This window comes from Vigna umbellata, chromosome 6 (assembly GCF_029865625.1).
Source record: "Vigna umbellata cultivar VRB3 chromosome 6, Vumbellata_1.0, whole genome shotgun sequence".
NCBI lineage: Eukaryota > Viridiplantae > Streptophyta > Magnoliopsida > Fabales > Fabaceae > Vigna > Vigna umbellata.
The window spans coordinates 39,702,759-39,717,891 of NC_142170.1; the positions used below are offsets into that span (position 1 = coordinate 39,702,759).

A 15,133-nucleotide genomic window follows, 5' to 3' on the forward strand; every position below is an offset into this window, starting at 1 on the left:
TGAAGTCAAGAAAATATTGACTCATCAGTCAACTTCTTCCACTTCGTCCACTTTGTCCACTTTGTTCACTTCCTCCCCTTCTTCCACTTGTTCAACTTCGTCGACTTCGTCAACTTCTTCAACTTCCTCCACTTCTTCCACCTCCTCCACTTCGTGCACTTCCTCCACTTCCTCCACTTCGTCAACTTCATCCACTTCCTCGTCTACCTCCACTTCCTCCACTTCCTCCACTTCATGCACTTCGTCCTCTTCGTCCACTTCGCCCACTTCGTCCACTTCCACCACTTCCTTCACTTCCTCCACTTCCTCCACTTCGTGCACTTCGTCCACTTCGCCCACTTCGTCCACTTCCACCACTTCCTTCACTTCCTCCACTTCCTCCACTTCGTCAACTTCGTCCACATCCTCCACTTCGTCACCTTCGTCCACATCGTCGACTTCGTCAACATCCTCCACTTCCTCCGCTTCGTCCACTTCGTCAACTTCCTTCACTTCGTCCACTTCGTGCACTTCGACCACTTCGTCCACTTCGTCCAGATCGTCTACTTCGTCCACTTCGACCACTTCGTCAAGATCGGCCAATTCCTCCACTTTGTCCACTTCGTACTCTTCCTCCACTTCGTCCACTACTTCCACTTCTTCCACTTCTTCCTCTTCTTCAACTTCGTCAACTTCGTCCACTTCCTCCACTTCGTCAACTTCGTCCACATCCTCCACTTCGTCCACTTCTTCCACTTCGTCCAGTTGTTCAACTTCGTCAACCTGTCAAGTTCGTCCACTTCATTCACTTCGTCCACTTTATCCACTTCCTCCAGGTCCTCCACTTCGTCCACTTCGTCCACTTCCTGCTCTTCGTCCCCTTCATCCACTTCGTCGACATCCTCAACTTCCTCCACTTCCTCCACTTCGTCCACATCGTCCAATTCATCCACTTCGTCAAGTTCGTCCAATTCCTCCACTTCGTCCACTCCCTCCACTTCCTCCAGTTCGTCCACTTTGTACTGTTCCTCCACTTCGTCCACTTCCTCCACTTCGTCAACTTCGTCCACTTCCCCCACTTCCTCCACTTCTTCCACATCATCCACTTCCTCCACTTCGTCTACTTTGTCCACTTCCTCCCCTTCTTCCACTTGTTCAACTTCGTCAACTTCGTCCACTTCTTCAACTTCCTCCACTTCCTCCACTTCCTCCACTTCCTCCACTTCCTCCACTTCCTCCACTTCGTCAACCTCGTCCACTTCTTCATCTTCCTCCACTTCCTCCACTTCCTCCACTTCCTCCACTTCGTCCTCTTCGTCCTCTTCATCCACTTCGCCCACTTCATCCACTTCCACCACTTCCTTCACTTCCTTCACTTCGTCCACTTTGTCAACTTCGTCCACATCCTCCACTTCGTCACCTTCGTCCACTTCGTCGACTTCGTCAACATCCTCCACTTCCTTCGCTTCGTCCACTTCGTCAACTTCCTTCTCTTCGTCCACTTCGTCCAATTCGACCACTTCGTCTAGATTGTCCACTTCGTCCACTTCGTCCACTTCGTCAACTTCGTCCAATTCCTCCACTTTGTCCACTTCGTACTCTTCAACTTCTTCCACTACTTCCACTTCTTCAACTTTTTCCCCTTCTTCAACTTCGTCAACTTCGTCCACTTCGTCAACTTCCTCCACTTCCTCCACTTCGTCAACTTCCTCCACTTCCTCCACTTCGTCAACTTCGTCCACTTCCTCCACTTCTTCCACTTCATCCAGTTGTTCAACTTCGTCAGACTATCAAGTTTGTCCACTTCGTCCAATATACCCACTTCCTACACTTCCTCCAGGTCCTCCACTTCGTCCACTCCCTCCACTTCCTCCTCTTCGTCCCCTTCATCCACTTCGTCGACATCGTCAACTTCCTCCACTTCGTCCACTTAGTCAACTTCCTTCACTTCGTCCACTTCGTCCACTTCGTCAACTTCGTCCACTTCGTGCACTTCGTACTCTTCCTCCACTTCCTCCACTTCTTTAACTTTTTCAACTCTGTCCACTTCCTCCACTTCGTCAACTTCGTCCACTTCGTCCACTTCGTCCACCTCGTCCACTTCGTCCACATCGTCCACTTCGTCCACTTCTTCCACTTTGTCCACCTCGTCCTCTTCGAGCACTTCGTCCACTTCGTCAACTTCGTGCAATTCCTCTACTTCGTCCACTTCGTACTTTTCCTCCACTTCGTCCACATCGTCCACTTCGTCCAATTCCTCCACTACGTCCACTTCCTCCACTTCCTCCACTTCGTACTGTTCCTCCACTTCGTCCACTTCCTCCACTTCGTCAACTGCGTCCACTTCCCCCACTTCCTCCACTTCTTCCACATCCTCCACTTCGTCCAATTCTTCCACTTCGTCCACTTCGTCAACTTCATCCACTTATTCCACTTCAACCACTTATTCCACTTCGTCCATCTCCTCCACTTCCTCGACTTCGTACTCTTCCTCCACTTCGTCCACTTCGTACTATTACTCCACTTCCTCCACTTCGTCAACTTCGTCCACTTCCCCAACTTCTTCCACATCCTCCACTTCATCCAATTCTTCCACTTCCTCCACTTCTTCCACTTCGTCAACTTCATCCACTTATTCCACTTCGTCCACTTATTCTACTTCCTCCACTTCGTCAACTTCATCCACTTATTCCTACGTCTCTGGCGCTTCATACTCTTCCTCGAGTTATTCCACTTCGACTACTTCTTCCACTTCTTCCACTTCTTCAACTTCGTCCACTTCGTCCACCTCGTCAACTTTGTCCACTTCCTCCAGGTCTTCCACTTCGTCAACTTCGTCCACTTACTCTACTTTTTCCACTTCTTCAACTTCGTCATGTTCGTCCACTTCGTCCACTTCGTCCACTTCGTCCACTTCGTCAACTTCGTCCACTTCGACCACTTCCTCCACTACGTCAACTTCGTCCACTTCAAGCACATCGTTCACTTCGTCAACTTCGTCCAATTCCTCCACTACGTCCACTTCCTCCACTTCGTATTGTTCCTCCTCTTCGTCCACTTTGTCTACCTCTTCCACTTCTTCATCTTCTTTAACTTCGTCCACTTCGTCCACTTTGTTAACTTCGTCCACTTCGTCACTTCCTCTACTTTATCCACTTCGTCAACTTCGACCACTTTGTCCACTTCCTCCACTTCTTCCACTTCGTTCACTTCTTCCACTTCGTCCAGTTGTTCAAGTTCGTCAAATTGTCAACTTCGTCCACTTTTTCCACTTCCCCCACTTCCTCCAGGTCCTCCACTTCGTCCACGTCCTCCACTTCCTCCACTTCTTCCACTTCCTTTAATTCATCCACTTCTTCCACTTCCTCCACTCTGTCCACTTCCTTCATTTCCTCCACTTCCTCCACTTCCTCCACTTCGTCAACTTCGTCCACTCCATCGACTTCCTCCGCTTCGTCCACTTCGACCACTTCGTCCACTTCGCCAACTTCGTCCACTTCGTCCACTTTGACACTTCATCCAATTCCACCACTTTGTCCATTTCATACTCTTCCTCCACTTCGTCCATTACTTACACTTCTTCCATATCTTCCACTTCTTCAACTTCGTCCACTTCGTCAACTTCGACCACTTCGTCCACTTCGTCCACTTCGTCCACTTCCTCCACTTCCTCCACTTCGTCCACATCGTCCACTTCGTCCACTTCGTCCACTTCGTCAACTTCGTCCAATTCCTCCACTTCCTCCACCTCCTCCACTTCGTCCACTTCCTACTCTTACTCCACTTCATCCACTTCCTCCACTTCGTCAACTTCATCCACTTCCCCCACTTCTTCCACATCCTCCACTTCGTCCAATTCTTCGACTTCCTCCACTTCCTCCATTTCGTCAACTTCATCCACTTATTCCACTTCGTCCACTTATTCCACTTCCTCCACTTCGTCAACTTCATCCACGTTTTCTTCTGTCTCCTGCGCTTCATACTCTTCCTCGACTTATTCCACTTCGACTACTTCTTCCACTTCTTCCACTTCTTCAACTTCGTCCACTTCGTAACTTCCTCCACTTTGTCTACTTCGTCAACTTCATCAACTTCGTCCAGTTCGACCACTTCGTCCACTTCATCCACTTTGTTCACTTCTTCCTCTTCGTCCAGTTCTTCAGCTTCGTCAAACTGTGAACTTCGTCCACTTCGTCCACTTTGTCCACTTCCTCCAGGTCCTCCACTTCGTCAACTTTGTCCACTTCCTCTACTTTTTCCACTTCTTCAACTTCGTCATGTTCGTCCACTTCGTCCACATCGTCCACTTCCTCGACTTCGTCCACTTCGTCAACTTCGTCCACTTCCTCCACTTCGTCAACTTCGTCCACATCAAGCACTTCGTCCACTTCCTTCACTTCGTCCACTTCTTCCACTTCTTCCACTTCGTCCACTTCTTCAACTTCGTCAAACTGTCAACTTCGTCCAAGTCGTCCACTTTGTCCACTTCCTCCACTTCGTCCACTTCGTGCACTTCCTCGAATTCGTCCGCTTCGTACTCTTCCTCCACTTCCTCCACTTCGTCCACTTCCTCCACTTCGTCCACTTCCTCCACTTCTTCCACTTCCTCCACTTCCTCCACTTCGTCAACTTCGTCCGCATCCTCCACTTCGTCCACTCTGTCCACTTCGTCGACTTCGTCCATTTCGTCGACTTCCTCTACTTCGTCCACTTCGTACTCTTCCTCCACTTCCTTCACTTCCTCCAGATCTTACACTTCCTCCACTTCCTCCACTTTGTCCACTTTGTACACTTCCTCCACTTCCTCCGCTTCTTCCACTTCGTCCAGTTCTTCAACTTGGTCAAATTGTCAACTTTGTCCACTTCGTCCACTTCCTCTAATTCGTCAACTTTGTCCACTTCGTGAACTTCGTCCACTTCGTCAACTTCGTCCACTTCGTCCACTTCGTCCACTTCGTCCACTTCGTCAACTTGGTCCAATTCCTCCACTTCGTCCACTTCGTACTCTTCCTCCACTACGTCCACTTCGTCTACTTCTTCCAGTTCTTCCACTTCTTCAACTTCGTCCACTTCCTCCACTTCATCAACTTCGTCCACTTCGTCAACTTCGTCCACTTCGTCAACTTCGTCCACTTCGTCAACTTCGTCTACTTCGTCAACTTCGTCATGTTCGTCCACTTCGTCCACTTCGTCCACTTCGTCAACTTCGTCCACTTCCTCCACTTCGTCCACTTCCTCCACTTCGTCAACTTCGTCCACTTCAAGCACTTCGTCCACTTCGTCCACTTCTTCAACTTCGTCAAACTGTCAACTTCGTCCAAGTCGTCCACCTTGTCCACTTCCTCCACTTCGTCAACTTCGTCCACTTCGTGCACTTCCTCTACTTCGTCCGCTTGGTACTCTTCCTCCACTTCCTCCACTTCCTCCACTTCGTCCACTTCCACCACTTCTTCCACTTCCTCCACTTCCTCCACTTCGTAAACTTCGTCCACATCCTCCACTTCCTCCACTCTGTCCACTTCGTCGACTTCCTCTACTTCGTCCACTTCGTACTCTTCCTCCACTTCCTCCACTTCCTCCAGATCTTCCACTTCCTCCACTTCCTCCACTTTGTCCACTTCGTACACTTCCTCCACTTCCTCCGCTTCTTCAACTTCGTCAGTTCTTCAACTTCGTCAAATTGTCAACTTTGTCCACTTCGTCCACTTCCTCCAATTCGTCAACTTTGTCCACTTCGTGAACGTCTTCCACTTCGTCAACTTGGTCCAATTCCTCCACTTCGTCCACTTCGTACTCTTCCTCCACTACGTCCACTTCGTCTACTTCTTCCACTTCTTCCACTTCTTCAACTTCGTCAACTTCGTCCACTTCCTCCACTTCATCAACTTCGTCCACTTCGTCAACTTCGTCCACTTCGTCCACTTCGTCCACTTCGTCAACTTCGTCCACTTCGTCAACTTCGTCCACTTCCTCCACTTCGTCCACTTCGTCGATATCGTCGACTTCCTCTACTTCATCCACTTCGTAGTCTTCATCCATTTCGTCCACTTCCTCCACTTCCTCCCCTTCTTCCACTTCCTCCACTTCAACCACTTCGTCAACTTCGTCCACCTCGTCCACTTCCTCAGCTTCGTCCACTTTATCCACTTCGTCCACTTCGTCGACTTCCTCTACTTCGTCCACTTCGTACTCTTCCTCCTCTTCCTCCACTTCGTCCACTTCCTCCACCTCCTCCACTTCCACCACTTCCTCAACTTTGTCCACTTTGTACACTTCCTCCACTTCGTCCACTTCTTCCACTTCGTCCAGTTCTTTAACATCGTCAAACTGTCAACTTCGTCCACTTCCTCCACTTCGTCAACTTCGTCCACCTTGTCAACGTCATCCACTTCTTGAACTTTGTCCACTTCGTGAACTTCGTCCACTTCGTCAACTTCGTCCACTTTGACCACCTGGTCAACTTCTTCTTGGCAGCTGGACCACACTCCTTTAAGCACGCAAGTCATGCTTACAACCAAACATCAAAGATGCATTCTCTCCTCCTAACACCACTCACGGCTGCACACACCACACTTCCTTTCCCTACTCTACTGAACGGATCACCACTCTTCCAACACAAATAATTAAAAGACAAAAGAGTTGTAAAGAAAAGTCTATTGAACGGATCACCACTCTTCCAACACAAATAATTAAAAGACAAAAGAGTTGTAAAGAAAAGTCTATTGAACGAATCACCACTCTTCCAACACAAATAATTAAAAGACAAAAGAGTTGTAAAGAAAAGTCCCACATGCTTCACTAAATGATAATGCTATTGTTCCTAGAAGAAAGATGTTTAGTTAGCTAAGAGACCCTTGCACCCCATGACAGTACCCACAACTTCTAAACAAATTTGATCTAAGAAACATTATCAACATACAGAACAAAGGATTTAAAACATTTCTGCATGAACCGAGAGCTCCATTATCAACTTACAGAACAATTAAACCAAGAGAACCAAATTTAAATCTCAGCTTGTGTAAACAACGTGAATTGTAAAGATAAATCCATGCTAGTAAGTTGCAGTGATGAGCTAATTGAGACAAGGGTACATTCCAGATTAAGAAGAAAAATAGAACAAGATTCAAGCTAGTGTAAGAAATGAAAATGTATTGCAGCGAGAATGGCATTAGAAGCAAACATGTTAATCAGTGAAGTAGAACTAAATGGGTGAGCTAACATGGGAAATATATGAATCCTTATAGGTCCAGCATGAGTAAAACCCAAACCATGTACACTGCTTAAACAAATAGAAGAAATGAATTCCTAAAGGACCAGCAAACCAGGAATGATGTAACTGTCGCACTGTTTCTCCATGCAAACTCCCACCATTTTTCTCCTCTAGTTCTCCGTGTTCTTCCTTTGGTGGTGGCTAGTGAACGTGTGCCTCCAAGGTGGCGGCTGGATGCAGTCCTCCTATCTCCAAAAGCAACATTCTAAAAACCAAGAGTCAAAAGTCTGAGAATCCTTCAGTGAGGGTGGCGGATGGAGCACACCTCAACCATTCTCCATCCCGTATCTCAAAATGTTGAAGAAAAATCCAGCAAAAGAGTGTGGCGGCTGGACTGCACCAAAGTAAAGTCACCCTTCCTCCCCCAAAATTTCTTCCAGAAAAAGAGCTCTAAAACGAAGGTGCCCTATGGTGGCAGCTGGACTTCTCCCTGGGCCCTGCTGGATATCACACCCTTTCTGCTTGCTGGACCGTGAGGGGCTATGTGCGTGTGAAATGCTGCCCTTCCTGGACGCGTGTGTGGCTGCTTCTTTCTTCAAAGCCAGCTGGAAGCTCCCGTGTGCACCCCTTGGACGCGTGGTTTGCTGGATTGTGGAAGAAGGTGTGGGCCGTGTTGCTTCACTTCTTGCTAATTGATGCACCCTTTGGATGTGTTGCTGCCGTAGCTGCTGGACCAAGGCCGTGGACGTGCGTGTAGCTGCTTGCTGGATGCACCCCCTGCTTCCCATGTGGCTTCGCTGTTGCTTAACTTCCAGAATCAGGCCATGACAGCGTGGTATGATGATTCCAAGCCAATTTTGCTTCTTAAAATTCAAGAAGTGAATGACATGTTCTCCCTCTTTCACGTGCAACCTGTATGCTCTTTTGGATGTTTCAAAAACCTTTGGACCGTGCACTTCCTTCTAATTTTTAACCAATCTAAACAAAATATTCCATCTCAAGTTTCCACGTATCAACACACAAAATAAATCAATGCAACTTCTTCCAATTAAATAACATAGTGTATAGATGAATATTTTTTCAAATGTCCTAATTTGTATTTCCAAAATTTTCCCTGCAATTAATAATGAAAATAATTAGCTCAGATAATTCAAATTAGTTAAAATAAGAATTTCTGGTCAAAATAAGCACAATTAACAAAAACGGAAAAATACCGGACATTTAAGCACAATTCCCTGATTAATTCTAGCACAATAAACTAGGTGAAGTCAAGAAAATATTGACTCATCAGTCAACTTCTTCCACTTCGTCCACTTTGTCCACTTTGTTCACTTCCTCCCCTTCTTCCACTTGTTCAACTTCGTCGACTTCGTCAACTTCTTCAACTTCCTCCACTTCTTCCACCTCCTCCACTTCGTGCACTTCCTCCACTTCCTCCACTTCGTCAACTTCATCCACTTCCTCCACTTCATGCACTTCGTCCTCTTCGTCCACTTCGCCCACTTCGTCCACTTCCACCACTTCCTTCACTTCCTCCACTTCCTCCACTTCGTGCACTTCGTCCACTTCGCCCACTTCGTCCACTTCCACCACTTCCTTCACTTCCTCCACTTCCTCCACTTCGTCAACTTCGTCCACATCCTCCACTTCGTCACCTTCGTCCACATCGTCGACTTCGTCAACATCCTCCACTTCCTCCGCTTCGTCCACTTCGTCAACTTCCTTCACTTCGTCCACTTCGTGCACTTCGACCACTTCGTCCACTTCGTCCACTTCGTCCAGATCGTCTACTTCGTCCACTTCGACCACTTCGTCAAGATCGGCCAATTCCTCCACTTTGTCCACTTCGTACTCTTCCTCCACTTCGTCCACTACTTCCACTTCTTCCACTTCTTCCTCTTCTTCAACTTCGTCAACTTCGTCCACTTCCTCCACTTCGTCAACTTCGTCCACATCCTCCACTTCGTCCACTTCTTCCACTTCGTCCAGTTGTTCAACTTCGTCAACCTGTCAAGTTCGTCCACTTCATTCACTTCGTCCACTTTATCCACTTCCTCCAGGTCCTCCACTTCGTCCACTTCGTCCACTTCCTGCTCTTCGTCCCCTTCATCCACTTCGTCGACATCCTCAACTTCCTCCACTTCCTCCACTTCGTCCACATCGTCCAATTCATCCACTTCGTCAAGTTCGTCCAATTCCTCCACTTCGTCCACTCCCTCCACTTCCTCCAGTTCGTCCACTTTGTACTGTTCCTCCACTTCGTCCACTTCCTCCACTTCGTCAACTTCGTCCACTTCCCCCACTTCCTCCACTTCTTCCACATCATCCACTTCCTCCACTTCGTCTACTTTGTCCACTTCCTCCCCTTCTTCCACTTGTTCAACTTCGTCAACTTCGTCCACTTCTTCAACTTCCTCCACTTCCTCCACTTCCTCCACTTCCTCCACTTCCTCCACTTCGTCAACCTCGTCCACTTCTTCATCTTCCTCCACTTCCTCCACTTCGTGCACTTCGTCCACTTTGTCCTCTTCGTCCTCTTCATCCACTTCGCCCACTTCATCCACTTCCACCACTTCCTTCACTTCCTTCACTTCGTCCACTTTGTCAACTTCGTCCACATCCTCCACTTCGTCACCTTCGTCCACTTCGTCGACTTCGTCAACATCCTCCACTTCCTTCGCTTCGTCCACTTCGTCAACTTCCTTCTCTTCGTCCACTTCGTCCAATTCGACCACTTCGTCTAGATTGTCCACTTCGTCCACTTCGTCCACTTCGTCAACTTCGTCCAATTCCTCCACTTTGTCCACTTCGTACTCTTCAACTTCTTCCACTACTTCCACTTCTTCAACTTTTTCCCCTTCTTCAACTTCGTCAACTTCGTCCACTTCGTCAACTTCCTCCACTTCCTCCACTTCGTCAACTTCCTCCACTTCCTCCACTTCGTCAACTTCGTCCACTTCCTCCACTTCTTCCACTTCATCCAGTTGTTCAACTTCGTCAGACTATCAAGTTTGTCCACTTCGTCCAATATACCCACTTCCTACACTTCCTCCAGGTCCTCCACTTCGTCCACTCCCTCCACTTCCTCCTCTTCGTCCCCTTCATCCACTTCGTCGACATCGTCAACTTCCTCCACTTCGTCCACTTAGTCAACTTCCTTCACTTCGTCCACTTCGTCCACTTCGTCAACTTCGTCCACTTCGTGCACTCCGTACTCTTCCTCCACTTCCTCCACTTCTTTAACTTTTTCAACTCTGTCCACTTCCTCCACTTCGTCAACTTCGTCCACTTCGTCCACTTCGTCCACCTCGTCCACTTCGTCCACATCGTCCACTTCGTCCACTTCTTCCACTTTGTCCACCTCGTCCTCTTCGAGCACTTCGTCCACTTCGTCAACTTCGTGCAATTCCTCTACTTCGTCCACTTCGTACTTTTCCTCCACTTCGTCCACATCGTCCACTTCGTCCAATTCCTCCACTACGTCCACTTCCTCCACTTCCTCCACTTCGTACTGTTCCTCCACTTCGTCCACTTCCTCCACTTCGTCAACTGCGTCCACTTCCCCCACTTCCTCCACTTCTTCCACATCCTCCACTTCGTCCAATTCTTCCACTTCGTCCACTTCGTCAACTTCATCCACTTATTCCACTTCAACCACTTATTCCACTTCGTCCATCTCCTCCACTTCCTCGACTTCGTACTCTTCCTCCACTTCGTCCACTTCGTACTATTACTCCACTTCCTCCACTTCGTCAACTTCGTCCACTTCCCCAACTTCTTCCACATCCTCCACTTCATCCAATTCTTCCACTTCCTCCACTTCTTCCACTTCGTCAACTTCATCCACTTATTCCACTTCGTCCACTTATTCTACTTCCTCCACTTCGTCAACTTCATCCACTTATTCCTACGTCTCTGGCGCTTCATACTCTTCCTCGAGTTATTCCACTTCGACTACTTCTTCCACTTCTTCCACTTCTTCAACTTCGTCCACTTCGTCCACCTCGTCAACTTTGTCCACTTCCTCCAGGTCTTCCACTTCGTCAACTTCGTCCACTTACTCTACTTTTTCCACTTCTTCAACTTCGTCATGTTCGTCCACTTCGTCCACTTCGTCCACTTCGTCCACTTCGTCCACTTCGTCCACTTCGTCAACTTCGTCCACTTCGACCACTTCCTCCACTACGTCAACTTCGTCCACTTCAAGCACATCGTTCACTTCGTCAACTTCGTCCAATTCCTCCACTACGTCCACTTCCTCCACTTCGTATTGTTCCTCCTCTTCGTCCACTTTGTCTACCTCTTCCACTTCTTCATCTTCTTTAACTTCGTCCACTTCGTCCACTTTGTTAACTTCGTCCACTTCGTCACTTCCTCTACTTTATCCACTTCGTCAACTTCGACCACTTTGTCCACTTCCTCCACTTCTTCCACTTCGTTCACTTCTTCCACTTCGTCCAGTTGTTCAAGTTCGTCAAATTGTCAACTTCGTCCACTTTTTCCACTTCCCCCACTTCCTCCAGGTCCTCCACTTCGTCCACGTCCTCCACTTCCTCCACTTCTTCCACTTCCTTTAATTCATCCACTTCTTCCACTTCCTCCACTCTGTCCACTTCCTTCATTTCCTCCACTTCCTCCACTTCCTCCACTTCGTCAACTTCGTCCACTCCATCGACTTCCTCCGCTTCGTCCACTTCGACCACTTCGTCCACTTCGCCAACTTCGTCCACTTCGTCCACTTTGACACTTCATCCAATTCCACCACTTTGTCCATTTCGTACTCTTCCTCCACTTCGTCCATTACTTACACTTCTTCCATATCTTCCACTTCTTCAACTTCGTCCACTTCGTCAACTTCGACCACTTCGTCCACTTCGTCCACTTCGTCCACTTCCTCCACTTCCTCCACTTCGTCCACATCGTCCACTTCGTCCACTTCGTCCACTTCGTCAACTTCGTCCAATTCCTCCACTTCCTCCACCTCCTCCACTTCGTCCACTTCCTACTCTTACTCCACTTCATCCACTTCCTCCACTTCGTCAACTTCATCCACTTCCCCCACTTCTTCCACATCCTCCACTTCGTCCAATTCTTCGACTTCCTCCACTTCCTCCATTTCGTCAACTTCATCCACTTATTCCACTTCGTCCACTTATTCCACTTCCTCCACTTCGTCAACTTCATCCACGTTTTCTTCTGTCTCCTGCGCTTCATACTCTTCCTCGACTTATTCCACTTCGACTACTTCTTCCACTTCTTCCACTTCTTCAACTTCGTCCACTTCGTAACTTCCTCCACTTTGTCTACTTCGTCAACTTCATCAACTTCGTCCAGTTCGACCACTTCGTCCACTTCATCCACTTTGTTCACTTCTTCCTCTTCGTCCAGTTCTTCAGCTTCGTCAAACTGTGAACTTCGTCCACTTCGTCCACTTTGTCCACTTCCTCCAGGTCCTCCACTTCGTCAACTTTGTCCACTTCCTCTACTTTTTCCACTTCTTCAACTTCGTCATGTTCGTCCACTTCGTCCACATCGTCCACTTCCTCGACTTCGTCCACTTCGTCAACTTCGTCCACTTCCTCCACTTCGTCAACTTCGTCCACATCAAGCACTTCGTCCACTTCCTTCACTTCGTCCACTTCTTCCACTTCTTCCACTTCGTCCACTTCTTCAACTTCGTCAAACTGTCAACTTCGTCCAAGTCGTCCACTTTGTCCACTTCCTCCACTTCGTCCACTTCGTGCACTTCCTCGAATTCGTCCGCTTCGTACTCTTCCTCCACTTCCTCCACTTCGTCCACTTCCTCCACTTCGTCCACTTCCTCCACTTCTTCCACTTCCTCCACTTCCTCCACTTCGTCAACTTCGTCCGCATCCTCCACTTCGTCCACTCTGTCCACTTCGTCGACTTCGTCCATTTCGTCGACTTCCTCTACTTCGTCCACTTCGTACTCTTCCTCCACTTCCTTCACTTCCTCCAGATCTTACACTTCCTCCACTTCCTCCACTTTGTCCACTTCGTACACTTCCTCCACTTCCTCCGCTTCTTCCACTTCGTCCAGTTCTTCAACTTGGTCAAATTGTCAACTTTGTCCACTTCGTCCACTTCCTCTAATTCGTCAACTTTGTCCACTTCGTGAACTTCGTCCACTTCGTCAACTTCGTCCACTTCGTCCACTTCGTCCACTTCGTCCACTTCGTCAACTTGGTCCAATTCCTCCACTTCGTCCACTTCGTACTCTTCCTCCACTACGTCCACTTCGTCTACTTCTTCCAGTTCTTCCACTTCTTCAACTTCGTCCACTTCCTCCACTTCATCAACTTCGTCCACTTCGTCAACTTCGTCCACTTCGTCAACTTCGTCCACTTCGTCAACTTCGTCTACTTCGTCAACTTCGTCATGTTCGTCCACTTCGTCCACTTCGTCCACTTCGTCAACTTCGTCAACTTCGTCCACTTCCTCCACTTCGTCCACTTCCTCCACTTCGTCAACTTCGTCCACTTCAAGCACTTCGTCCACTTTCTTCACTTCGTCCACTTCGTCCACTTCTTCAACTTCGTCAAACTGTCAACTTCGTCCAAGTCGTCCACCTTGTCCACTTCCTCCACTTCGTCAACTTCGTCCACTTCGTGCACTTCCTCTACTTCGTCCGCTTGGTACTCTTCCTCCACTTCCTCCACTTCCTCCACTTCGTCCACTTCCACCACTTCTTCCACTTCCTCCACTTCCTCCACTTCGTAAACTTCGTCCACATCCTCCACTTCCTCCACTCTGTCCACTTCGTCGACTTCCTCTACTTCGTCCACTTCGTACTCTTCCTCCACTTCCTCCACTTCCTCCAGATCTTCCACTTCCTCCACTTCCTCCACTTTGTCCACTTCGTACACTTCCTCCACTTCCTCCGCTTCTTCAACTTCGTCAGCTCTTCAACTTCGTCAAATTGTCAACTTTGTCCACTTCGTCCACTTCCTCCAATTCGTCAACTTTGTCCACTTCGTGAACGTCTTCCACTTCGTCAACTTGGTCCAATTCCTCCACTTCGTCCACTTCGTACTCTTCCTCCACTACGTCCACTTCGTCTACTTCTTCCACTTCTTCCACTTCTTCAAGTTCGTCAACTTCGTCCACTTCCTCCACTTCATCAACTTCGTCCACTTCGTCAACTTCGTCCACTTCGTCCACTTCGTCCACTTCGTCAACTTCGTCCACTTCGTCAACTTCGTCCACTTCCTCCACTTCGTCCACTTCGTCGATATCGTCGACTTCCTCTACTTCATCCACTTCGTAGTCTTCATCCATTTCGTCCACTTCCTCCACTTCCTCCCCTTCTTCCACTTCCTCCACTTCAACCACTTCGTCAACTTCGTCCACCTCGTCCACTTCCTCAGCTTCGTCCACTTTATCCACTTCGTCCACTTCGTCGACTTCCTCTACTTCGTCCACTTCGTACTCTTCCTCCTCTTCCTCCACTTCGTCCACTTCCTCCACCTCCTCCACTTCCACCACTTCCTCAACTTTGTCCACTTTGTACACTTCCTCCACTTCGTCCACTTCTTCCACTTCGTCCAGTTCTTTAACATCGTCAAACTGTCAACTTCGTCCACTTCCTCCACTTCGTCAACTTCGTCCACCTTGTCAACGTCATCCACTTCTTGAACTTTGTCCACTTCGTGAACTTCGTCCACTTCGTCAACTTCGTCCACTTTGACCACCTGGTCCACTTCGTCCACTTCGTCAACTTGGTCCAATTCCTCCACTTCGTCCACTTCGTACTCTTCCTCCACTTCGGCCACTTCATCTACTTCTTCCACTTCTTCCACTTCTTCAACTTCGTAAACTTTGTCCACTTCATAAACTTTGTCCACTTCCTCCACTTCCTACACTTCGCCAACTTTGTCCACTTCGACTAGTTCCTCCACTTCTTCCACTTCCTCCACTTCGTCC

The 15,133-nt window shown here is 48.4% G+C and overlaps 1 protein-coding gene across 1 annotated transcript in view; it reads right to left on the reverse strand.

Annotated features, from left to right (window-relative positions):
• Positions 1-7,599: 7,599 nt before the first annotated feature.
• The window catches only part of LOC148197467 (uncharacterized), a 50,679-nt gene continuing 43,145 nt past the window's right edge, over positions 7,600-15,133 (reverse strand). The window contains exon 4 of the mRNA XM_088093708.1: positions 7,600-8,151. Within this exon, the coding sequence (XP_087949834.1) occupies positions 7,600-8,151 (552 nt within the window). The remainder of the gene's footprint in view (positions 8,152-15,133) is intronic.